At 42.3% G+C, this 26,749-nt stretch overlaps 2 protein-coding genes and 1 long non-coding RNA gene across 11 annotated transcripts in view; 1 reads left to right on the plus strand and 2 right to left on the minus strand.

Moving 5' to 3' along the window:
- The window catches only part of JAK2 (Janus kinase 2), a 97,054-nt gene extending 90,934 nt beyond the window's left edge, over window positions 1-6,120 (minus strand). For 5 of the 7 annotated variants that reach the window (XM_063319328.1, XM_063319321.1, XM_063319330.1 and 2 more), the window contains exons 1-2: window positions 5,960-6,120; window positions 5,135-5,252 (exon numbers count right to left, since the gene is read on the minus strand). The gene's annotated coding sequence lies outside the window, so the exon portion shown is untranslated. Of the gene's footprint in view, window positions 1-5,134; window positions 5,253-5,364; window positions 5,463-5,959 lie in introns of those variants that run through there. The other 2 variants (XM_063319322.1, XM_063319327.1) reach the window with 1 other exon arrangement.
- A 167-nt stretch (window positions 6,121-6,287) lies between these two features.
- LOC134508291 (uncharacterized) lies at window positions 6,288-17,782 on the plus strand. 2 transcript variants are annotated; one of them, XR_010069029.1, is made up of 7 exons: window positions 6,288-7,115; window positions 7,639-7,898; window positions 10,333-10,537; window positions 11,456-11,602; window positions 13,801-13,916; window positions 15,149-15,243; window positions 17,567-17,782. It is a non-coding gene; the product is annotated as an uncharacterized LOC134508291 (long non-coding RNA). The 2 variants fall into 2 exon arrangements; XR_010069030.1 differs by lacking the exon at window positions 11,456-11,602.
- Window positions 17,783-20,120: 2,338 nt separating this feature from the next.
- Window positions 20,121-26,749, minus strand: part of RCL1 (RNA terminal phosphate cyclase like 1) — a 30,162-nt gene continuing 23,533 nt past the window's right edge. Inside the window, exon 9 of one of the 2 annotated variants that reach the window (XM_063319665.1) lies at window positions 20,121-23,299. In XM_063319665.1, coding sequence (XP_063175735.1) covers window positions 23,149-23,299 — 151 coding nt within the window. In that variant the 3' untranslated portion in view covers window positions 20,121-23,148. The remainder of the gene's footprint in view (window positions 23,300-26,749) is intronic. The other variant, XM_063319664.1, reaches the window with a different exon arrangement.

Here is a 26,749-nt window from a genome sequence, read left to right on the forward strand (position 1 = left end):
TTTCTAAAATCAGTTTGTATGAGGAGCAGTTCTCTCCAAGTGAGCTACATTTACTATTGAGAGAAAATATCTTTAGTAGTTTGATGATAAAGTTGAAAAACATGCAAGCTTTCAGGTTCACCAATCCTCTTGGCAGTCCGTATGCAACCTATGAAACGGAAATAATTCAGCTTTGTGTCCAATTTTGACTCCTTCTACTACAAGGGATGGGTTTTAAAGGTTTCACTTAATTCAACTCCTTTTAATCCTTCCATTTTCTGAGGATAACATTTTGCCTTCTTTATCTTCATTGACTACAGGACTGGAGTAGGAACACCTTTGATCCTACTTGTCCCTGAGGGGATGCTCCCTCATATGGACCAGTTGCTGTTTGGCCCCGACTCTTGCTTTCTGAGCACACAGGAGTACTCCTTCATATAGACAGGATGCCACAAACACATAAGCGGCTTTCCCTCCCGCATTTTGGCAAGCGTTTGCTCCTTTGCTTCAGAGAGAAGTATATAAGAGATGGGGATTGCTGTCCCTTGCAACTGTACTATACAACTTATGGACAAACATAATACAGTATTACTACATTTTGCAGAACCAGCACCAAACATTAAAGAATGTCAGAATTCCACAAAACTGGGAAATCCTACAAAACAGAAGATTTTTGCTGGCTTATACTGACCACTGTAGCATACAGTACATAAACTATACCGCACATAACAGACTTTATATTTTTTCTGAACATCATCCTCCAACGTGAAACCTCACTTGAAAGATGTATTTGTAAGAGGCTTTTGTCTTTACAACCTCAGAGCCTCCTATGTTATTTGACTATCTTAATAGGTTTCCAAAGCACCTTTTAACTCACAAAAACTCCTCTTTTATTAGGAATTAATGGTTGTTTTCCAATAGCCTATGTCCTCAAATGCTTTTACATTAGTCTTGTAGTGAAGTTTTAACTAATATATTCAGTAAAACTCAGACACCACCTGTGGCCCTATCTCTATAACTGAACCCATGCAAGCAATCCCATAATTTTATGTTGAAGTTAACAGGGCTCCCAATCTAAATGCACTTGAACAACTGAGGCCTCTAAAAATTGTTTGAGAAATACAGGTACCAATTTTACTGTGTGTTTATATGCAGCAAGATTAGACATTTAAAAGTCAAAGTTTTTCTTACTTTCAAAATATCTCCCATTGCTGGAAACCCAGGCACAATACATAGAAGAACGATGAACGTTTTACTTGTAACTGCAAAATGTTTGTAGTCAACCAAGACTAATGGAGAACAAGGAGGGAAAAATATTGATTTAAAGCACACTAGACATGTTCTTAGATATCCATTTTATATATGCAAAGTCTCAATACTAGACTAAGAAATGTTAACACTATTCCTCTAAAACACTAAAAAGTATCAGTCACAGTTCTTTTCCCCACATACTCTGTTTTTGGGAAAAATGATTACTTAGTTTGTGCAAAAAAGTCTCACAAATAGATTTCGACTGATTTGATAATTATTCTTACTAAAGGCTACAAAAAAGAAATCATTAAGACCAATAAATTCACATAAACTTTTTTAATTCTTAATTATACATGCAAATAACTTTAATCACAACACTTTGAACATATATAATATATTAATTTATTTAAAACATTTGTAAAAGACTTTCTTAAACCCTGAAATCTACTGCAACTGCTCAAGCACATAAGCAAAATGATAAAGGGGGTGACAGCAAAGAGAGCTCCACTAGGCTGTCAATAAAAAAATTTACATCATGAACATTACACAGTCGAAGAACTGAGGTATGTGAAAAGTTTCTGCACGGGGATGCACGCAGAGCAAGGAATACCACACTATACGTATTTATGCAAGCATATAAGCACTTTCAAAGTCTTCAAAGTAATCAATCTTCAGTTTACTAAGTCCATAAAGTGTTCCAGCTTTATTTCCTAGGCCTGGCATTGAATATACTTGTCAGCTTTCTACTAAGTATTAAACACCAACCTAAAAACAACTTTAGTGATAACCGGTTAACATGAGACCTGAGCAGAATCAAAACTGAGAGCTAGCCAAGCGAAAAAACAGGAGACAGATAAGATCTGATGTCAACCAATACAAAATAATAAACTCCTGAAAGAATAAATTGCAGCTATTCCCACATGGCGTTGAATTTTAAGCCAAATGTAAGAAGATAAACAAAATAACCATGCACAGGATGTGCAGCTCAACAGAATCTCTGCTTAATACAAGCACTAGCAAGACAAGAAACAAAGTGTTCCAATGAACAAAGAATGGGATCGAAAACATTCTCATTTCACCTGGAATACTGTCTTTTGTGACATCACAAAAACAACAGAAAACCAGAATCAATTCATAGATTTATCTGAGCTACGGACAAATAGTAAAGATACTAGGAAAAAAGACCAGCAAACCAACAAAACAGAAGAGAGTCCAGAAGAAGGGACAGAGGTACAGAAAATCAAAACATCAAGAGCTAATGCCTCCCTTCCTAGTACAAGGAAATGTTCAACCACGATTAAAAAAAGCAACCTACTAACAACAAAAAGAACTGTGTAACACTACTGTGGAAATCACTGTTAAAGACAGATGCAGATACAACTCACAAAGCTTGTATTGACTTTAAATCAGCAGTTGGCTGCAGCACATTGGATTTTTTTTTCCTACAAGTCAGATTTAAATATTCATGTTTGACTGTGTGATACAGTGACTGCTTAACCAAAATTAGATGGACAGTTATCTTCCAGGCAAGTCATTCTACTTGTCTACTCAAGAAGTATTTATATTTTCCTCCACAGAAAAATAACTTTCTAGTACCTGTCAATGGGACAGAACACAAGCTAGGATTACTTTTAAAGATCAAAGCAGCTGCACCTCAATACCCACAATAACACAAGAGTATTATATCACTGTCCATGTGAATCAGATCTCCCTGCACTCAGTATTGCATAACTCAGGGAGCTTAACATTGGAGTAAGGCATCACTTTTTTTCTTCCAGCATCTCACAGGTTGCAACTTACGGCAACGAGATACCCTACGCTTGTACCTTGTAATTCTCACTGTATCACAAGGCACAAAACCAATTTAAGTGAGAGATATAACACACTCTCTAAATCAACACAGCATGCAACAAAAAGCACCTATTTGTATGTAGCAAATAAAACTGACTACAGTTCTTCCAGCAGAACTGCTATAAACAAACTTCATTGTATATACATGTTTTTGTTTTGTTTTTCATGCCTCCGTAGAGACAGATGTACCTTATGGAATAATCTGCAAAATTTCATATCCAGGAACTCAAGAAAGCTCCTCATTTACCTTCTGATAAAGCAATCACATCTGAAACAAATTAGAAAAATACAAATGCAAGCATGAGCTCAAATGTTGACTCAGATCTTGCTAGTCTTACTCATATTAGTCATCTTACTGGGCTCATGCTGAGAACCCTGTGGGTGGACACATGAATTCAAATGGCACCCACCGAAATCAGTGCACAGTCAGGGTCAGAGCCTTTGAAACAGCAGCTCTGTTAAGTTAAATGGAAAAAATATAACTGTGTATTGCCTAATAACAGTGTTGATAATTGCATACAAGCCTAGGTAAAAAGAAGGTGGGGTGTTATAACAGAAATGCTAGCCTATAATAGCCACTAGGATAGAATAATTTTGGTTGAAAGGCACCTCAGGAGGTCATCTAGTTCAACCTCCTACTCAAAGCTCCAGCTTTTTTATAAAAAAAAAAAGCCACAGGGTTTTGGTTGCCTTCTTCCATATCAGCTATTTTTTTCAAAACACCATTAAAACAAATACTTTATTAATTATTGCATGTTTAATTATGTTAATCTGATTTTTCATTCAAGTTTTGTAACTTCTGATAGCAGTTATCTTTTATCCATAACGAACACCATTTAATTCATGTATCTGTTTAATATCACTGTATTTCTGAATCCTGTTTATTTCCCTCTTCAGGGCCTTTCAGCTGAAATGCTAGATTACTTCCTGTAGCTGCAAACATCATCATTTAGCTTTTTGTTTACATAAGGTCATACTATAAAAATGCCCCAGAGCTGAGATAAAGAGACCAATGGCAAAAACAGCAACCCTGTTCAGTAACAGCTTTTCTTACAACTTCAGCAAGAAGATGCCATTGCTAGTACAAGATGGCAGTGACATTCACTTTAGTAGTATTCTCTGGTCGTGCATAACATTAACTTCACATAGTTTGAAAATGGCTATTCTACAGAGATTTCAGCTTTGATTTTTATTAGCCCAGGCACCACTCTCACCAGCTACACGTGAGAACCAGCAGCAGTCTCCTTTCATTTTCCATTCTGCAGTTCCAGTCAGTCTGATTTAATTAACAAGAATGTCAAACCATTCTCTGCATTCTGTAAACTTCTTCCTCATTAAAACTTCCCTTTCCAGCAGCAAACACTACTTCCCTATGTTGCTATTGTTGGCATATACAAAAATGAAAAACTCTGTAAATAGCTCTGATTTATCACTCCTCTGGCAAGTGCACCACTGCTTAAACCCCCTATCATTTCACACTGTAATACTGAAGTTGTTTCCTACAAAATTCTCCATTTACACTACTGAAGTCACTTGGAACTCATCCTTATCAAGCAGAAGACAGCGATGGCTCCTGTGTTCCTACTGAATCCCCAAATTACGGTCACCAACTCTAAGCAGGGATAATAAACCGGCATGCCCAAGGAACATCACTACATTACCCCCATATCAGTTACTAGGAAAACTGGACAGGGGGAAGAAAAAAAGGTTAATCCATATAACTGATCCAAATGATCCTTTTTAACAGTGCACAATCTCCTGTCAATATTGATTTTCCATAAAATACAAACTTTAGAAATATTTCTTTCTCACTTAAACTACATATATATTAAATTTAACTAACAATAGAACCAATGGGGAAGTAGATGATAAATTGGAAAGCTGTACAGGACTAAGATGTCAGAAACACTGACTATTAAGCAACTAATCTCAAATTTAAAGTCACATTTGGAATTATGAGTAGCCACCACGGTTTTCCCAATTATGTTTCCCTCTGCCCACACACCAAAAGGAATAATTTACAAATAGCCAAAGCACAGTGTTATTTTCTCACCTGTCACAGGCTGCAGAGGTGAGAAGGGGAAATTTGAAGACAGAGCCAATCAGGTTCTAATTAGACCTCAGTTGCACAAAAAAAAAAAATAATCTGAAGTTTTATCCACAATTCTTTTCTGAAAAAAAGAATAAGAAAATCTTTTGTGAAAATAAATGAAATTCATGAACTCATAACCCACATCTAAGGGAACATTTCCCCACCCAGAAGCAAATTCAATACAGACATACAGAGAAAAACCACAGATGCTTCTGTGACTGTTTGCCCTCCTTCTGCCGTGAAAGCATTTTTTTTTAATTATTTTTTAGCGGCACAAGTATTCTCGAGGAAGTTCTCCCGCACAACACACCGCCTCCGCCGAGGCGCGGCGGCCAGCGGAGGGACGGCGGCTCCCCGGTCCCCCCGCACCGGCCCGGCGGGACCCACCACCGGACGGGCCCCCGGAGGGGGCGCACCCCGGTGACCCGTACACGCACCGCCGGCCGCGAAGGGCCTTCCCCGCCGACCGGCAGCCCTCCTGCCCCTCTCCCTCCCCAGGTACGGCCTACCCAGGGGCCGCCGTCCCGCCGATAGCCGCGTTGCCTAGCGCCGGCCCCGCCGCGCACCCCCGCCCTCCCCTCACACCCCGCGGAGGTCCCGGGGCTCGGGGGGGCGCAGCAGCCAACAGGCGGCTCTCGGGCCGCCCCGTAGAGCTCCCCCGCCGGCGAGACGGGACGGCGGGATACGCCGAGGTGTAACCACCACTCCCTCGCCCCACACCCCACCCCACCCCACACCCCACACCCCACCGGGCACCGGCCGGCGGGCGGCGCTGGCCCCACTCACCCCGGCGGCGGCTGGGCAGGCCGGGGCGGGCAGGCAAATCCCCTCGGCGCCCGCTCCCTCTCCCCATGCAGGTCGCCGGGGGAGGCGGCGGCAGCGGCTTGCCGAGCCGCGCTGTGCCCCGCTGCCTGCGCGCGGCCGCCCCGCCCTCCCGCGCGGGGGCGCGGCCGTTACGGGGCCGGCGGGGGGGGGGGGGGAGGGGGGAAACGGCGAGGGCGGGGCGGGCGGAGCAGCCGTCCTTCTCGCTGGGCGGGGCGCGCGGGCTGCCGCTGTCTGCGTCATCACGCAGCTGCTAGGCGACGCGCGGGGCGGGGCGCGGCGGAGCGCGGCAACAGACGCGCCCACCCCCACCCCCACCTCCCCCTGCTCCCCTCAGGGAGGAGCGCTGCCGTCCCCAGTCCCTCATCCACCTCCGCAGCCGGATGTCGCTCGCCCCAGGGGGACCCTCCCAGGGGCCGGTGATCGGCCCGGCGGGCTGCCCGCAGCGCAAGCAGGGAACAGCTGGGCCACGGCGGCGGCAGGCTCCCCGTGCGGCGCCGGGAGGGCAGGAGGGGTGCGGGGCTGCGGGAAGGGGAACTGCTCCTGGGCGAGCGGTTGCTGCTGTCTGCCCACTCCCCGCCTCCCCCGGTCCCTGTGGAACAAGGGCTGCTTGTCTCGCCCGAGTTCCCGTCCGCCCTCGCCAGTGGGAGCCGCTGTGAGGTAAAAACTGAGCTGAAGTGAGGCAAAGGGCCTGGGACCGGCCAGCAGGAGTTTGAGGGACGGATCTTGCCGCCTTCGTCCGTGGTAAACAAAAGTAGTGCATCTTCGCTGTGGCCCTGCTTCACAGTAGTCTGTGTATTAGCTGGGCTAAAGGAAAAAACGCAAGTTTCTGTGGTTTGGTTTTTTTCCTGCAATGCGTGTGTGTGCTAGTTCTGTCCTAGCTCCCAGGATTTATTGCACAATTCCAGCCTTGCAAAGGTACGCTTTTCTGTAACTTCTCCTGTGATGCATTTGTTCCTTATTTTCTTGTCTATGCCAAGTAAGCATGCTTCATCTGAAGGCTCTGGAACTAGGCTGGCTGTTACAGACAAGCAAAAGGAGAAAGAGCTTGACTGCTGACCTGAAGAGGAGGCAGGTTAACGAAAGAACACCAGCGTTAGAGGATTTGATCTGCAAATAGGTACTGTGAAGTCTTTATCCAGGAGACGAAGGAAGAACAGAAGTTGGGACAGGGAAGAACTAAAAAGCCATGTAAAAGTTTGATAGATGATGAGTCTCAAAACTACCAACAGACTCATGCTTGTAACTTTTGGTGATTTCAAAGCAAGCAGTTAACTGTCAGCTAACAATCTGTTAGTGTGAAATAAAAGTATCATTCTTTAAGGACAAGCTTATTACTGTCATTTCTACAGGCTTATGTGTGTTTTTTTACTGTTTGTGCAAACAAGAAGAGTATGCCTGTGTCATATAATGTCAAATTACAGAAAACAAAATCTAGGCCAGTTCAGAACTAGAATTTAACTTGGTGTATATATCGCTTTCCATATTTGGTTTCCTTAAACATGCTGTTTAAAATACCTGGTGATTCTGAATTAAAGTCAATTACAGCATGTTTTCTTCTAGTATGGTCCCCGATCTCACTGTAAGTTTCTGTGCTATTACATCCTCTAATAATTTGCTTTTCATTTTTAATGTCTCTCCAGGCTCCAATGTGGAAAACTCACACAAGCATGTACTGCAGCGACATAGAAAACTTCTTGCAAACAGGGAAAGGAAACAATATGCAAGATAAAAATGTTCTGATGCCTCACAAATATAATCAGCCAATATACCACCGGTATCCAGACCACTTGAAAGGCTAGGAGAGTAGCGTACTATGTTGGTTGTGCTCACTGCATATGTAAGACTCGTCAAGATCTCTGTGGACAGAACCCTGCAAATGCAAAGAATTTTACTGAAATGGGTGAGAAATCCTTATATGATTAAGGTTCAACATTTTGTCAGGGTCAGCTTTAGTTGGACCTGCAAAACGTGCCAAAATCTTGACTGATAAAGCACACCATCAGTTGACGAGATTGTGAAAGTCCTGTCTACGTTAGGACTCCAAACATTACAGCTTTTCTAATGATAGCAGGCATTTTTACTTCTATTTGTCTTCTCTTATAATTAGTTTAAACACATTTTAGCATAGTATAGCAAGAAACATTATTGTCCTGTGAATTATCCTTTTTCACTAGCCTGTTCAGGGTTGTTCATTACTTTCAACAGTGTTTGTGCTACTCTGTTAATTTTTAACAAGTCCTTTAAAAGGCATCTGCACCCAAACCCTGTCAGCATCTCAGATTTGCATCTTCTTACCATGTAAAAACTCCCCTTTGGTTTTTCTTTGCTAAATGAGAATACACAGTCTCCATACATTTGTATGTACAAGTGTCAGCCTGTGACATGGGGGAACTGAAAAGTACTGAATTATCACTTATCTACATCCTGTTTACACATTTCATTTCATGTGTTCACACCATGGCAAACACAAATATGTGTGGGGTATAGTAACACAGGCATAACCACAGAACCCTAAATTAAATAGGGGTGTAAAACACTAAACTTAGTAAACATACCCCCAAATAATGGGTAATAATACCAGTAATTATACACAAAATGTGATTTTTACAACTGTTGTAGCAACTTCAGAGTGAGTTTGCTTTTCAAAGAGAGATTCAAAACTTGCCATCTGTGCAAAAGGCTTAGTTTTACTTTCTTGATTACTTCTGTGTTCTAAATTCTGAGACCAGCATACAGACCAGGAAATAGGTTTTGTTTCATTTTCATATTCAAAGAACTAAAACTGATAGAAGCAGTTTTGTTGTAGTTACTTCAAAAATTCTCATAGTTGGATTTAGATTTATCATTTTCAGATGAAATTAAAATCCAAGCACGTTCTGTATTGAGGGTGGGGGGATTATTTGCAAAGCCTTCACAAAGTGGAACAAGACTAAGGAAGTTACTTATTTAAGTCAAATCTATGAAGTCAGACTGCACGTAGTTCACTTTTCCTTCTGCTTTTGGAGTAGGATGTAAAATTCTTACTCTTTAAAGATAAGTATATATGTTGTAATAGTTTTTTTCCTCTTTGTGTAGGCCCAGCCTTCGAGAAAAACATATTTTGGTTAAAAAAAGGTGCTTTTTCTTTAAATATATGGCACAAAGAACGCTCTTGAAAGAAACTTTTTCATTATTTGTAATAATTCTCTGAAGCCTGTTTCCTTGGGTGATGTGACTGAATACCTCCTTCCTGGAGGAGAAAAGAGGAACAAGCACCTGCAAATACAGGTTTGCATATGATTCAGCTCCCGAAAGGACACACTTCTAATTCACCCACTTTGAGGAAAAAAAAAAAATAGGGAGGAGAGCCACCTCTTGGCTTTGAGGGTTCCAACGGCAAGTATAAGTTCGTTCCCTTCTAGACATTCACTTGATAACCATTCCTCTGAGAGACAGTAGAGAGCACCTAAAAAACCACCATGATGCATTTCTGCAAAGACATGTACCATATACCCATATAGGTATATATAGGTACCTGGGAGCATATACCTAAGGATGAAAAATGTTCCTCCCCAGACACTAAATTCTGCCCTGAACACTGCTCCTGGTGGAAGATGCACTTCTTTGACCCCACTTTGTCTAACAGCCCCACCGTGTTCTCGATCAGGCTGCATCATACAGCAATCCCAGAGCGAAAATTTGAAAAAAACCCCAAAGCAACACAGAAAAAAACCCCACCAGAACAGGCACCAGTTCAATTGCTGAGCAACTGGAAAGCACTCAGACACTACAATGACTAATGCAGTACAAGGGCTTCTATAAAACAGAGAGGAATAAAATCAGATTATGCTCTCCCCCTCCTCTGTATCTGTAACCGCCCATTTCCCTTCCATGGCGCTCCCCAGGGCCTGGGTAAGCTGCCGCTTCCCAACAGCTCTCTGGGATTCTCTCCATGCAGTTACAAGGAGAAAACAGTGAAGAAGTCCGCTTTGTAGCCTACAGTGATCAGAAATAGTGCTCTACCTGACAGATTCTTGGTTTGTGTGATGGGGGTGTGCATGCCGGCTGTGCAGCGGCAATAAAATTTGGATTAAAAAAAGACAACGTAGTGGTATTGCTGTATTGCTTACCTATATTGGTAGCATATACACAAATCAAGCATGTGTAGTGCATAAGCTTTTAATCTGTATCTTTCAAATTGAGTTATTCTGGCTATAGTTTCTGATAGGTTTTCTGCAAATAGAGAAATATTAAGTATCTTTTTATTTTAGTCTTTAATGAAGCTGATTGCCTCGTGTGAACAGCAATGCCCACACTGATCTCCACGCTGCCCATGTCTCTATTAAATGTTCCAGGCCTGTGAACCCTCTCATCCGTGTGGCTCAGCACAGGTTGGTGTGGATCCGATCTGGAGATGGAGTAAATTCGTTTCTTGCCAAGTGTGTTGAGTCACAACGGAGCAGCAGCATGGGATTTCCTTTTAAGGAACCAGCGCCTTTCTCCTATTATAGGATACAAGCTAGTGTGCAGCCAACAGCTGGAAAAAGCAGGCCTAGGCAAGTAAGTGCACGCAGTTGTCTTAACTGTAGACCTTCTTGAAAATAAATTTTGAAATACAGTCCACTAATGGGAAGTGGCTTGGTGTAAATGACGGTACAGGGAACCACAGATTTACTGTCACTCTGTGACCCTCTAAGCACAATGGAACCACTTTTTGCTTAGTGTCAGAGTAAACAGATAACGTGTGCTAGCACCATCCAGTGAGGAAAAGAGTCAGTAAGAAAACTCTGAGGTTCTCCTTCCTTAACAAAATCTGCTAAAGGAATGAAACAAAGCAAAGTTAATAATACTGCAACCTGAGTTGAAGGAGAACCTTGAAATGTAGACACTGCAAACCCCAGCTTGCAGTGTTTGCCAGTGGCTCTGCAGTCAAAACTCCTGGTGATTGCAATACAGATGCTGCTTCTGGAGTCCATCAGCATAGATCTCCATTGAGTTACGCTGTATTTCCTAATCAAATTTTGCTTGCATAGGTTTTGGTTTGGTTGGTTGTATTTTCCTCCAAGGCTGTTTAATCTTTAGAGCGGGATGTCCTCCGTGTTTAACTGGTGCCTAAACACAATGATACGTCATTTCGTATGGGTTTTGGTTATACTGTTACACAAATGGAATGTATTTATATTCATAATAAAGAGGAGCTAAAGCTGTGCCTTCCTGGGTCTACTCATCACCAGGAAAATAGATTATTACTCCCTCCGAAAAAGTATTTTAAAATCTCTTGGGAGTAGGGAAGTCTACTGACTTGAAAACCTCCTGTAGCAGATTTTGGAGGGACCAGGGTTTGTTTGTTTTGCTTTGTTTTTCTTTTGAATAATCTAAGCAAAATCACCTCAGCCTTTCTTACATTAGTCAAACATGGGAAACAGCCCACTTCCCTCATATACATAAACTAATATTTCTGCTTCCAAACATTTAAAGGGACTCAGAAATTGACCAGAAGTACTCTAATACAGAATTAAGAGTTTCCAGCCCAGGTCCCTGTAAATACCTTCTTCAGGACTTCATCCTGTGCAGTGTTCAGAACTGCATAATGACTTGGGTGGACCTGGCACCAGTTTGTGGAAAGTAAGTTTGTTGTTTGATATAGATATTTTCACACGTGTACATATATTAGATTCTTTTCTTATGTTTCAAGATATTTGCGGACACTTAGATGGAAAGTGAATGAGGATTTTTCTGATGAAGACTTTTAAAATTCAGGTTTCTAGACGTTAAATATGTACTTATTAATGATATCCGATTTTAAATGCAATGAACTGCAGCTCTGTCAAGGTGCTTTTGTTTTGCATTATTATGGACAGTTAACCTTCCTGAACTTGTTTGGCAACACTTATCTCTCTCTCAAAGTCAGGAAGCTTCAAAAGTTAATGTTTATATAAATCCATTTCAGTCAGTAATTTCTTATCCTGTTGTTTGGTTGGTTTTTTATTATTATTATTTAATCGGTTCGTGTAATTTAATCAGCCTTAGCCAGTGTGACAGGATGTGAGTGTGATACAGCTAGAAAATAAAAAGACAAAAGACAACAGAACAGGGTAACTAAATCCCTTTAAGGTCAACTGTTGAAATTTTGGAATTTCCTCACTGGAGAGCTCAACCTTAATGATATTTTTGAATATTTTTTTTTGCATTTTTATCTATGATTACAATACAATTACTAGGCTACTTGAATACAATATGGAAGTTAAGGTCATAAAACTGAACCAAGTTTATCTTGTACATTTTTGAAACTGCCTACTGTATTCACATCAGTCGCCAGGGACTTGAAAAGCAAGAACCTTTAATACACACATAAGTATGTGAACAAGAACCTTTTATGAACTGCTCCTAAAACTCTTCAAATTGCTTACAGTAAATTCAAAGTGAAACAATTTCATTGGTTTGTAGCTAATTTTTCCACTTGGTATTCTCATCTTGGTATTAGACAGTGAAGCAAAGAGACAGAGTTTCATTTTTGTTTCTATTCAGTTTTACTTTTGGTGGGTAGCACAAAGTAATAGCAACTTGTGTTTTGATTCACAGTCCTGAAAGAGAATGCGCAGAGTTTAATTTAAAATCAGAAATATTTAAAATATTTCAGTTTGAAATAAAATTACAAAAATATGCCTTGTGCTGATTTTTCAAAAGTGCTAAGTAATTATTGCTCAAATGAGAGTCAGTATGAGACGCTTTGCTTTACAATATTTCTGGAAAAGCACGTTACTGCAGGAAGCATCTAAATGTCAATGTTGGTATCAAATGTGCACACTGACAGAACTCTAACATCAACACATTTTAGGTTAAAAATAAATTAATAAGTATCTTTAGCATGGCTGGTTTGCTTTTGAATCTTTTGGCCAATTTTAGTTAAAACTAGCAGAAGCACAGGGATTGCACAAAGAAGTAAATCTCCCTGCCTGGATTCAAAAAGGTCCCTGCTAGGTACCTGTGCAAACCACCTAAGAGGCACTTCTTATAAAGAGAGAGGTCTGTCCCACAAGCCATCGCTTGGGTAACGCCGCTTTTTTTTTTTTTTTTAATTAAGTAATTGTGATGTCATACTCTACATAATTTTAATTAACTGGTAACTTTCACTCTTCCTGTGGAATTACTTTAACACAAACAACATCAACCCCATGTCAGTTGCTTTTCTTTTTCTGCATAGGAATTTTTGAATTCCAGTCACATTGGTTAGGTCTTTTCTTTGTAGTTAAAACAATAAATAAAATTCAGCTGTTTTCATTTCCTATTTCCAAAAAAAAACGGTACCCAGCAACTATTACATTTAAAAACATTGGTTCCTCATTCCACTGTCTGTGGTGTAATGGAAATAAACCACATATTGGAGCTCTCAGAGAGAGCATTTCAGGATCCAGAAATAGCTTCCACAAACTACTCTTCTTGGAGGAGGAATGTTTTTAGATAAGCAGTTCCTGCAAGTGTTCTCCCTCACACCGAGGCCAACATGCAAAATAAAGCGTGAAAGTTCTCCCTTAGGGAAAGGGATACGTCTCACCAGCCATCAAGCTTCCTGGCCTGCCTCCTGTGGGGTTATAAAAGACATCGCTGAGGTGGTTGCACAGGAGGCAGAAACAGTAGTTAAATTGGTTTGGTCTTCACAGGGAATAGCTTCAAAACAGGTCATTCCCAAGGTAAATTTCATGTGAAGAACTAAACCAATTAAAAGCGTTTACCTAATTGCTTGAAAGAGTACAACTAGTTCTCATCCACTGAAATGAAGGAAAGCTCCTTTTCATTGTTTTTTTACTAAATGCCCTGTCCAGTGCCAAGCCCTGTTGAACCTGGCATTCCTGGGACCAGAGGAGCCACAGCAATACCCTGCAGCCCTGGCGCCGCCTCTGACACAGCTCAGCCCAGGGAGCAAGCCTGGTCCTCTGAGGTGAGCCGTGTGAGCCCATCCCTCATGGTTTAGTGTCTTCTGCTTCCCTCTGCTGCTACACGACCAACTCAGCCATCAGTGGAAAGCCTACAGCTACCGGCAAACCCACCTGGAGATATTTTGGGTCAGCAGAAATCGTGAAAATGGGGAGCCAGTCTGTGCAGAATAGGTTCTGCAGTAGGCAACAGAAATAAATATTCTACTGATCTACGAGTGGGCTACTGTTCAGTAAATGGTAGCGGAAGCAAACTGAAAAGATTGAAAGGGAGGCTGTTTTTACTTGGAACTGCCACTTTTCTGCTTCCCCCGAAAAGTGGAACTGACATACTATGCCACACATGCAGCTTCAGTATTTGGCAAGCAGCTGCAGTAACACCAGCAGGAGCAGATTGTCATGAGAGCGGTGGGTGAGATGCAGCATTTCAATGCAGCATTGAAATCCTTAGCATCTGCATTTCTTGGTTTGTCACATGAGTTAGTGCTGCAGAAGTATTCTGGCAAAGGTTGTGAATTTTTTTTTTATTCCCTATAAAATGTTAGTGGGATAAAGAACAATATTTTATAATAGTTTTAAAAATTTAAAATATAAGGAGATAATTGAAACGCTAGCACTGTTACATTCATTTTTTCTATTGTGTGCTTTTGTATCTCTGTGACATTTCCCCTACATTTTTCTAATTTGTATTCCCCTCCCTGTTTCTCTGAAAAGCAAGGAGCTAAAAAGTAGTATCTAGTCCCCAGAACTCCTGCTCTTAAGGCAACGCTGTCTTTGTGCTGGAAATAGTCTTTGTAGTAGCAGTGGTGGACGCCTTACATAATGAAACAGAGTCAGGGCTTTCACCAGTGGAAGGTTAATGAGAGAAAACCCCACAGTATGCTAAGTAAACGATACAAGGTCTGCTTCCTCAACAGAGGGTCCTAAAAGAATACAGTCTTTCAGCTTCACAAGAGTGGAGCTGTACGTCAAGATTTCCTCTTGTGCAACCCATGGCTCCAGGACTTTATAAGAGCATGCTCATTGTCCCTTTAGTAGCATGATGTGACACCAGTTTTAAAGCAGCTCATACATTGTAATGCCAATCAGGAAGAAACTTTGATTTTCAGTGTTAGTAAGTAGTTCGTTCTCTTGCTCCACTTTAAATGTCGAAGGATTCAGCTAGAAGGCCATTAGTTTTCCTCTGTGTGTCAGTTAAGGCTTTCTGATCCCAAAGAAGAAATCTTTTTCCTTTGAGGTCTTTCATGTGTTACTCGTGGGGTGGAAACACACTGGATCCCACAGGCCTGTCTAGCGCTGTAAGGACCAGGGGCTGAAAGATGACCAAGACAAGTAAGTACTTATTTTTAAATAGCAAGTGATTAAATGCTAGAACAAATTCACGGAACTGTGTAATGGAAATACCATGTCTCAGTTTTCTGGTGAAGTCTGTGGGCTCTTCTGAAAATTGTCATTTCCCTTGAAGGAGGAAGAACATACTGATATACAGGAGGTCAGACTCTGCGTGATTAGCAACCCTCTTGGTCCTAAACTCTCTGATTTCAGGATGGCAAGCCTGCAAGGACACCGCTGAGATAGAAGAGATAAGGACAATGCTTTGTTTCCACAGCAGGGACTACTAGGGCATATTTAGTTAGAAGAACTCCAGTGTATCTATTCGCTTTTCTGTTTTATAAACCCTGGATGAAAGTCCCTGCAGTGAGGCTGGACAAAAGAGAGGGGGTGAGTGGCCAGGGAGAGAGCCTGCAGAGAATTCCATGTACATGCCAGGGAACAGAGAAGGGAAATGATCCAGCAGCTCAGAACACCACAGCAGTGTGGTGGGGGCTGTTCTTCCAGCTCGTACGACAGCGGAAGGGCCATGGAGCTAACACGAGGAGGGAGAACAGATCTGCAGAGAAAGGGTTGTACCACAAAGGAAATCTTTCTCAAGTAAAAATGGCCAGGTTTAGTCTTTACAAGAATCTGATGTAGACAAAATAACCCAAACAAATCCTATGAACAAAACAAACAGACAAAAACAGGGGGAAAAAAAGCAGAAATAAGGTTGGGAGATTGGGCTTGCAAAGCCACAACATGCCTATAGCCCTCATAGGGTGACGAAAATGTTTGCACAGACCTGAGAACATGTGGATCTTGATATTTTCTAGTCCAGCTCCCTGTGGGATACAAATGAGTCACTTCATTTTTCTGTACCTTAGGCACAAAGGCAGTTCTCAAAAACACAAACTTTGGAACAGAGGATAAAATCCCATAAAGCCAAGAATTTCATTACGTGAGTGCAAACAATGCACCTTTTTATATTTGTATGCCTATGATTTGGCAAAAACAATTCAAGTAGTTTACTAATTAATAGCATTGTTCTTGCCTGGGGAAGGCAAAGGCAAGAGGGAATCAATGAGAGATTTTACTGAAGTCTGAAAAGGTGTGAAAACAGATGTTTCAGTCAAGTTCTTGCATAGCAGCTCTTTCTTCGAAAGCTGGGTCAGTGAAGAAAATGCCACGAAGATAAGCATGGTTAAGTTTTATACTCTGTGTTTCAGTCAGGGGCGTGAGGATTTTGATATTTTCCTATATTTTCCTCACAATGTCTCAACAGCTTCTCAGCAATTTCTGACCAAATTGCCCTTTTCTGTGTAAACTTGTGGGCCGAGGGAGGGAAAAGAAGGGTAATGGGATTCTGTAATATCCGTCTCCTTGGTTATTAGTTACACCCTCTTTTCACAAACGCTTCTTACCATAAATATCAAGTCTTAAAAGCCATCTGCGTACAATGCTTATTTAACTCTGCAAGCTGAAACAGATGTTCATTCTTTATTTGTATTTCGAAACTGAAAATTAAGAAGAAAACATATTCAGAATAGGCAGCTGCCACATTCTTCCTGGGAGAAGGCCAGCCTCAGATGGTGTATCATTAGCTTACCCTCCCCCTCATCACCCTCTTGTTAAGTAAGAATCTGTTAAGGAGCCTGTGCCTGTTCTTCTGAGATGCTCTGCATACCATGGAAAAAGCCAGATCTTTTCAAATCAGCTCTTCTTCACTTCGAATCCATACATCATTGCTCAGAAAAGACTAGGTCAAGATCTTGACACTATTTTAAGGGAGAACTCACTACTGACATTAATAGTGAAGGCTACGGAAACAGTATTTTTATTAACAACCTGACAAACACATTTCCGAACGAAACAGGAATAACATTTTCTAGGCTGTCTTTCTTAGCCCTGATTTATTGTGGATGTTTTCTTTGAAAGTACATTACATACATTATTTAAGTCACAAAGGACAAGATGAAAATAGTGGATAATACACTTGTGGCATGAATTACGAAGTAGATTTTTACAATCAGTGCTCAAAAACTTTCTGCAGTAGAAACTCTTTCCCGCAGACACATTCTGAATCTCTAGATGTGTTTCTAAATGCATACTTAAACAAATCTTTGAGGAAGACTTACTGAATCAGGCACCTTCTTAATGCTGACACACAAACAAGCCAATCCCCACAAGGTGGGGTTTTTTTCCTCTTTTTTTTCCACTTTGGTTAATTTAAAAAAAAAAAAAAAAAAGAGAATAAATAATCAAAACTCACGCATATTTTGATTTAGACCCAGGTTGCAGATGCATAGTGTTCTATATCTGATCAAAACTACATTTCCAGACACGTGGAAGAGAATTGTCTGCCCTGATGATGCTGAGGGATGACCATTCAGAACCACTGTTTTACTTTACAGAATATATCTACATTCATCACTGGCTAAAGCAACTCTTTTCTTATCCATGGAGACAGTTTAAGATTGGAAAAAGTGTAAGTAACTTCCAAGGAGCAGAGTGGTTGCAAGTTAGAAGCAAGGTAAGATGGAGCAAGACATTTGTCCTCAAGTGGTGTGACTCCTGATGCCGCCTGCAAAGACAGGTGCACTACTGAGCCCGTCACATTTTGTGTAATGGCATGTGTCACTGACATGTGGTGATGATTGCTGGAATCAAGACCGCAGTCCTACTAGCTCATCCATAGTTAAACACTGTGTACCTCACATCCACAAGGACCCAACAGATTTTCACCACGTTACAGGAATACTGATGTTTGTCGTGTGAACAGTACAGTGGAGGCTGCCAGGGAAGCGTGACCAAACCCGTACAGAGAAGAGTGGGGCGAGTGTGGACAATCTGGCAGATGTACAGCATCACAGCAAATGTACAAAGACACCAGTCTACCCCGGTGTGCACCACGGGCCACCCCTCAATAGCTGCACAGTTGCCAGCAGTGGCAGGCTCCTGGCCGCTTCGCTCCCGTGGGCTCCCAGCCACTGTTCACCCTGAGGTAGAGAGTTGCTTTTGGTCATTGTTTTCTTGGGGTTATACCCTTGATCAATACCAGTTTGTAAGAAAACATTTTCTCTCTGCGTCTCCTTATTGCTACCTCCACAAGCACAGTTGTTTCTATACTCTGTAGTACACAGGGAATATAGGTATGGACACTCTTCTTGGTGTGTGTATATGTAATAATCTTACTGTTCCAGAAGAAAGATTAGCACTCACACCAAACATCTCTTGCTACAGATATACTACAACTCATCCCAATGAAATCTGTCTTATAACAATGTCAAAACTTAACTTTATGTAGCACAAGTGCTATTTGGACATTGTGATGCTCTGACGCAGTGCATGACTTACTTTCATTACACGTAACAATGCTCCCACTGCAGAGTTCAACCCACACACTCTCTTCCCTGCAGGACTTTCTGTCTTTTTTACCCTTCACACTGACAAGTAATCGGTGTTTTTCAGAGCTTGTCAGTGCTGCTCCCAGAGCAGACACAAGGAAAACTGTACATATCCCAACAACAATGATCTTTTAAGACAGGGCTTACTAAGACCTAAGCAGTAGCTGTAAAAGATGCCCCTTCCATCTTTTTCTTTTATTTAGAGCTGCCCTGACACAGCTGCATGTCTCACTTGGTATCCCCTAGGATCTAGACTAAATAGAAATGCTTTCCTCAGACATACAAAATAAAACTGTGGAGATGGCCATACAACATCAAAAAATGAGAAAGAAACAGAGAAAATTATGCCTCTTGAAAGCTGGTACTTTTCTGTTTTTTTTTTTTCCTCCTGTTGCTGTCTCTCAGGACCATGATTGAAAAACAGGGACACGAATGTCAGAGCTTGCAAGCAGCAGAATTATGCCTCAGTGGCTTGAAACAAAATCCATTTGACTCATAATATCACCTGTGGGGAACGAAAAGAGGAGAGAGAGCATCTATGCTCTGGCAGTCGCATAATCACCATTTGGAAAACGTTATCCAAGACAGCCATGTACTTGCCAAAACGGCCTAGCTGACTTCCCTACTGTGTGCTTCCCCAGACGGTTCTGGCACTGGCTTCTAGCCCTGTGCCTTCAGTAAAGTGCACTGGCTTGGGCTGAAGCAATTTCACCTTCAGCATAATCTCTACTACTCCAGAACCTGTCCTACAGCAAGCTAACGTGAATTTCATGATGGAACCACAGAAGGTGCAGTCAAGTTAAGATCACAGCTTAGAAATGTAAGACTTTGACAACAGATACTACAAAAGTGGGTGCAAGGTAAAGGCAATTTTGAAAATAACTTCTTACATCACCACTGTAGCACGCTGCCCTTCCTGCTAGGCAAGTTCAAAGGAAAAGATTCTCCATTTAATGAGGTGTTTTCCCCCAAACCATTTTTCTGTGCATTCTTCACCCTCTCCCCATATGTTAAGATTATTGCAATTAAAATGCACATTACAACATTAATTCTGTTGATTAGTCCCCTCCCACATCTCTGCCTCCATAGGTTCAGCCTTAAAGTTTTCTGTAAGCAGAGAAGTTTCCAATTACAGCAGAAGGCTATTATCATAGAATCACAGAATGGTTCAGGTTGGAAGGGACCTTAAAGACCATCTAGTTCCACCCCCCTGCCATGGGCAGGGACACCAACCACTCGACCAGGCTGCTCAAAGCCCCATCCAGCCTGGCCTTGAACACTGCCAGGGATGGGGCATTCACAGCTTCTCTGGGCAACCTGTGCCACTGCCTCACTACCCTCACAGTAAAGAATTTCTTCCTGATATCCAAACTAAATCCACCCCCTTTCAGTTTGAGGCCATTACTCCGTGTCCTATCACTACACTCGCTGATAAAAAGTCCCTCCCCATCTTTCCTGTAGTCCCCCTTTAGGTACTGGGAGGCTGCTATAAGGTCCCCCCGGAGCCTTCTCTTCTCCAGGCTGAACAACCCCAACTCTCTCAGCCTGTCCTCATAGCAGAGGTGCTCCAGCCCTCTGACCATCTTCGTGGCCCTCTGCTGGACCCATTCCAACAGGTCCATTCCTTCTTGTGTTGGGGACTCGCAGAGCTGGATGCAGTACTCCAGGTGGGGTCTCACCAGAGCAGAGTAGAGGGGCAGAATCACCTCCCTCGACCTGCTGGCCACGCTTCTTCTGATGTGGCCCAGGATGTGGTTGGCTTTCTGGGCTGCAAGCGCGCATTGCTGGCTCATGTTGAGCTTCTCATCCACCAGCACCCCCGAGTCCTTCTCCTCAGAGCTGCTCTCAAGCCATTCTCCGCCCAGCCTGTATTTGTGCCTGGGACTGCCATGACCCAGGTGTGGGACCTTGCACTTACCAGTTGTTCAACCAAAGGGATTAACTAAGTTGCTGAGGGATAGCTCAAAGATTATTCACAAATGGCTAATCAGTTCAAATGCAAGTTATCTGAGTATTAAATCTGGCATGATGGACTAAAATGAAAGATGAATCTCCTAGTAACTATGATCCTTACCATAAAGTCTGTGGCTGCAAAGAGTATGAATTGTGTTCACCAAAAATTAATTTTGTCTGTCCAGCTCTAAAATCTTACTGCTTGTGGGATCAGTCCACCAAAACAGGTGTTAATCACTGTTCTAGTGATAAACAAATAGTTTTTATCTGCAGGATTCCCTAATAGTTTTTTTCACAGAATGTGAAGGTCAAACAATTTTAAGAAAGCTCTTGCCTAAAACCTCTTCTGGAATCGTTCCTGTTCCTCCAGAGACTGGCTGCTCTGGAAAAACATATTCCTTTCACGTACCTATCTTTTTCCTCTGTAAAGCAACAAGCAATTCTGAGTCATAGCAAGCGTTGTGCTGTAAAGGTATGCAATTTGCAGCAGGGCTGAGGGTTAGCAGTCTAACTTTAACACTGAGGTTTAGTTAAGCAGCGGTAATTTTATGACATAATTACTCTATTGCTAAAGAATCTGCTACCTGGGCAACACATTGCCCTTTCTACATTTGGTGCAACTGGAACATTTGGAAAAAGCTGTCACAGCTTCAAAGTTCAGAGCTTTAAAAGTTTAAAGATAACAAAGCTTTTGATTTTTGAAGTTGTGACAGTACTTTTCACTTAGGCCAGTTTTGGAAATCTGAGCTGTGCTACTAACTTGTATCTGGCTATTAATCTCAGTTTGTACATTTCACCTTTTGGATCGGTGCCTACCTGTAATTAGGGTATTTAATTTGGAGAGTCATAGCCTTTTCATTGTGTAAATGACAGAAGGGAGAAGGTACATTATTCCTTGCCCACATTATTTTTCCCAATGTAACTTGAAATTTAAAAAATATAGTCAATTTTATTTCCCACTTTACTGTTTTATTTAGGGGCTCCTTAGCTGAAAAACAAATTTTGGAAATCTAGTAAATTATAAGAAGGGCCTTGCTCTCTCCCTTCCTCCCACCCTGGCAACTCCCAAAGCTGTTCTTTTGATGTATGGGTTCAAAATAGCCCTTTATCTTGTGAAATGCCATCTTAATAGGGCTGGGGGAAAAGTTTTGGGTTTTTTTTGTTGTTGTTGTTTGTTTTGTTTTAAAGGGAAATAAAACCTTATTTAGGAAAAAATACTTTATTTTTCAAAAACATGTTTAGACAGATTGCAACAAGAACAAAGTACAGTACAAAAATGACTCACACAGCCTGTAATAGTTAATAAAACACTAATCAAATACCTAACTTTTTGTCAAAGTCCTTTCGGGTCCAATATACATTTTTGATATTACAGAGGTAATGCCCACTTTACAGTGGCATCAGATAAAAGTTTCTAAGACCATTATAACACAGTCACTAGTATTTGCTCTCTATATATACCAGCTTTTGACATAGTTTTATTTTTACTCCAGACACACCGAGTGTAGTCTGAAGTAAAGTATAAATTTCTTTCCTTGTGTCATGAGTTCAGCATTAACTTGAACAGGTTTGCCTGGAGTCTACCGAAAGCCTTTCCTGGGTAAATATTTATATCCCAGTAGGAACTTTCTGTACTTGTCAATCCAAGCACTGCCCATAACACCATTATCCCCTCTTTCAAAAGGGAAAAGCTGCACAAAACGTGACGGCATAACTGAATGTATTTTTCTCCCTCAAAACCTACAGCTTTTTTTGCCGCCTTTCACAACTAATTGCAAACTGTCATGTGTGGCATGCCAAACAAACCTAAAAAGAATATATGTGATAAGTCAAAAACTGTCAAGGAGGTTTCTCTTCCCATGCCCATCTTTGCAGGGGAGGGTAAAACAAGTCAGTATAGGCTGTGATCTCTTCTGCATTAGTTTAACATCAAGGAAGATTAAGACAGATTTTTTTTCTTCCTATGAAACTGTAATTTCATCAATGTAAGCAGAGTGAAGCATTTGACAAATTCTGAACACATGCAACGTATAAACAAAAAAAAAAAGTTATCATCACACCTTTACTTTTACTTCCATGCCAATATTGTCTCTGCAATTACCTCAAGAATTTAATGTTTCTGTTATGATCATTTGTTTTGCACTGCAAAGCTCATTTTAGTCATTCTTGTTTTTCCGTCTCTATCTAAACCTTTCAGAAGAATCTAAGAGAAGTCTGTAGATACACAGAACTAGAGCACCCACTGCATTGAGGCTTGAGGGCAGAGGGACATAAGAGGCACTTGTGTCCCTTGCAGTGGAATACAGTGCAGAGAGTCCCAAGCCAGCTGAGGCTCCAGCCAGACATTCCGTGCAGCACAGAATACTGGCATGGCATTTATAAACAGCACAGGTCTAAGCAGCATAAAGTCAGCTTTATTGTTTACATGCAGCAAGCTTGGGTACCTCTGCACTGGAATCATCACTGGTTTCCCTGTGCCAGAACAAGCACAGGGAAAAGCAGGTTTTATCAGATCTTTGAACTGGTTTTTGTCACCCCATTTCATGAAGTCTGTGGATGCTTCTTATCTTATAGTTTTGCTAAGGTTGGAAAATCCAACGCCAACACATGTCATTAAGACTTTCTCCCCGCCCATGTGCTCTTCCTCAGGGGTCTTTGTTTCAATTTTAAACATGATCTGGAAGAAGCTTCTCAGGTGTCGGAGAAACTCAATTCTGAGGGAGAGAAAACAACAGCGTTTAAGAAACAAAACACAAGATCGTTAGCACTATGTACTAAGGCTAATTCCAGCAACAACAGCAGTGAATAGGACATGAAAATATAGCTTAGTACAGAGAAACAAGTCTACATTCTTCCCACTTGTGTTGTGGAAGTGGCTAGTGACCCCTACCGAAACCAATGCACTCTGTATGAGCTGAGAGAGGAGGAATGCCTGGTAACATAGCAAGACGAAATGGTGAGGGCAGCAGAAAGAAAGGAGAAGGAAGAGATGTAGCCAGGCAAAGTCACTTACTCATGATACTGAGTACCAACCTGTGGTACTCCTCCGCCCTCTCCCAATTTTTAAAACAGAAATAAAAGATAAACAGAGTTAGCCAAGAGGCTGCCTTGGGTGCATACTTTAAAACCTTTACTTTAAAAAGAGACATCAGATCCTAAAACACGTTTGATTTGTATTACTAACTTGCCCACTTCTTAGTTAAATGTTTCATCAGAATGACATTTGGACTCAGAATTCTTCCTGTTTTCTCTCCTGATTTTCAGAAAAAAAAAAGTAATTTTCTTGTCATCATTTTAGAATGAGAGGCACGAAGAGACTAAAAAGCCACAGTGCTCCTAAATGCACACTGACTGGAGGGCGAATGACAGGAAAAACTACTGAAAAGTATAAAAAGAAAAGAACAAAACCAAAAACAGCCAAGAAAACATTCCTGCTGACATCCCCAAAACAAGGAACAAGCAATTACACCAAGAGGCTACAAATATAAAATTGGTAATTGCTCCTGACAGAAGTCTGGTTTCTTCCAGTCATGGCCACAAGCAAGTCTGCAGTCTTGAATTAAGGTTTAATCTGCAGCAGTTGGTATGTGCTCTTCTTAGGTTAAGTTTAACCTTTAAAGAAAGGGAATATGCACATCCAGTCCACACATTTGTTTGTCTGCTGATCTGGAAAAAGCCCCTGATCTGCATGCTGACAGCATAATCACAAGCTAATCACACTTACATCATTACACCAAATCAAGAGAAAGTACCCACAAAATGGGAAGCAGGAGACCTGCAGGGTAGGACTGTCCCCACTGCAACATGATGAGGCCCCTGAAAGCCTCCTGGCAGCTCCTATTCACAGAATTTGTGAATAAGCACAATGAGAGTTGCAGGAGCAAGAGTTGCCTTATCCACGTCAGCTGGGCATGCTGCTGCTCCTGCGCTCCGGTATGTGCACAGGGAGAGGAGGGAAACAGCAGGAGCCAGAGAAAGAGAGGCTGCTGTTACCTACACGCTGGTCTGCGCTTAGCAAGATCTGGGAGGAGTTCTTCTGCAAGGTGAATGTGGGCAGATGGGTTCCCATGCTATGTACATCTTTCTACCTCACCTTCCTGGGCTTGTAACCGGCCTCGCCACAGACACCAGCTCTCTCATTTCTCAAATGTATTAACAGTTGAAAGGAAGAACTGAAAAGCACCTTCTCTTCCATGGCTCCCTAGCTGCAAGGTTTTTGGTTGCTGCTATAATAGGCAAATGGGCATGTGTTGGCACAAATGCTTCAGTAAAGCTGACAGACAACAAGCTCTTGTACCAGCCTCCTCCTTAGCTGGGTCCTTTCCCAGAGCTCTGGCAGTGTGACAAGAAAGCAGCTCAGCCCAAAACAGCAGGAGCGGTGTGCTGAACTGCAAGGAGGGCACGGAATAAACTCTGCAAATGCCAGTGGCAGTGTGGCGCCCAAGGCTTGGGGAAAAACCCTAAAAACCAATCAGCAAATTCTGCAACATGTTGGTGGGACCAGTTCAGTCTGCACCTCTCTTTTGCACATATGTGGGCTACTGTGTTTCTCTACCTCTTCTCCCTTTTGAATAAAGGCAGAGTGAGAAAAAAGCAAGAGGGCTTTGCCACAGTCCCCAGGTACACGGGAAAAGCTCACAGGAGTGGGAGCGAAGGGGAGACTGCATGGGGATGCTGGGAGAATTTAAGAGCAGTCGAAGCACAAGTGGTAAGAGCCCTGGAAATCGGAGAGAAAGGGGGGGAAAAGGCAGGGCTATGAGACAGAAGTGCAGCAGAAGGTGGGTTTGTATTAGCCTGTGGCTGATACGGGTTGCGTGGGGTAAGGTTTGCACCTCTAATAATAGCGGAGGCTGCACAAACAGCCACGTACAGACTGGAGGACTGAGGGAGGGGGCGAGAGGTACAGAGAAGTTTTATTTTGCTGGAAATTTGGACTGTGTGTCTAAACACAGTGTGTAAGAACAAGGCAGAGCTGAACACTTTTCCTTAGCCCCGGGTATAGCAACATGAGCCACACAGGTTTTCCTCAGGGCCAGCTGCTTTCAAATAAAAAAACCCATTGTATTACCAACAGTGCCGGGGTGGGGGAGATTGAAAAAGTCTAAGTTTTATCTTTTCCCAGAAGCCTGCTAAGCAACACCGAAAGGTACACAACCACTTCACACGTCTTAAGCTTACTGTCAGGGCCACAGATCGGTGCAAGAGAAGACCTGTGCCCCAGCAATGCCTTCTTAGCTCAACTACCCTGAGAATAGGGCAGGACACAGCCTGGCAGTGCCAGCGGCCCCGGTATTGCTCCCCTGCGTCCTGCCGGGGACAGCCAGCCCTAACCTGCAGCTGCTGGCCACCACCACTCTCCTTCATGTACCCCTGGCTCCTGCCAGCTCACCTGCAGGCATGCTAGCCTGTCCTGCACTATTGATCTCTGTGAACGAGGTGGCAACATTTCACCCTGTATTTGATTTTAAGCTCTGACAAAATATGAGAGGAAGGAATCCAGACGGCCACGGGTCAAGTGGTCTTTTGGGGACTGGCATCCCCAGTGCCACTCAGGATAGCCCAGCTCATGGTATTGCCCGCTCCATGCCGTTAGAGGGGACAAAGGATGTCTCCCATGGAAACACACAGATCTGGGAGACATCGCCTCATTGTGATGGATGCATTCCAAAGCACCACGTCCCCACACAGTGCTCTCGTCCACCAGCTGACCTGTCACATTCATGCTATATTGTGCTAGATAGGGAAGCCAATCTAGCATAACGTGGCTTATAAATAGCTTCGGATTCTGCAGGGTTAAAGTGTTAAATACAGAGATGTCACAGCCCAAAGAAAGAAAAAAAAGGGGCAATGAAATGGAACACGACAGTACCGCAATTTGCTTCAAAAGCCTGTGCATCTAATGAGTTGCTTGGGAGCCAAGTATCCCAGCCCTTTATACACTGCCTTAGTGAGGGCACAGGGGTGCTGCACAGAGAGCGGAGTGATCTCTGAGTAGATCCTCGCAGGACTGATGAGTCATGGATTCTCACAGAATCACAGATTTTATGATCTCATGTGACACACGTTGCTTCAGGATGTCTGCTCCTGACCTTCATCCCTGCCACACACTCCTAGCTTTGAAGAAATGACAATCCACCCATTTGAAATCAGCCTGCTTACAAAAT

The sequence above is a fragment of the Chroicocephalus ridibundus genome, chromosome Z (assembly GCF_963924245.1).
Source record: "Chroicocephalus ridibundus chromosome Z, bChrRid1.1, whole genome shotgun sequence".
NCBI lineage: Eukaryota > Metazoa > Chordata > Aves > Charadriiformes > Laridae > Chroicocephalus > Chroicocephalus ridibundus.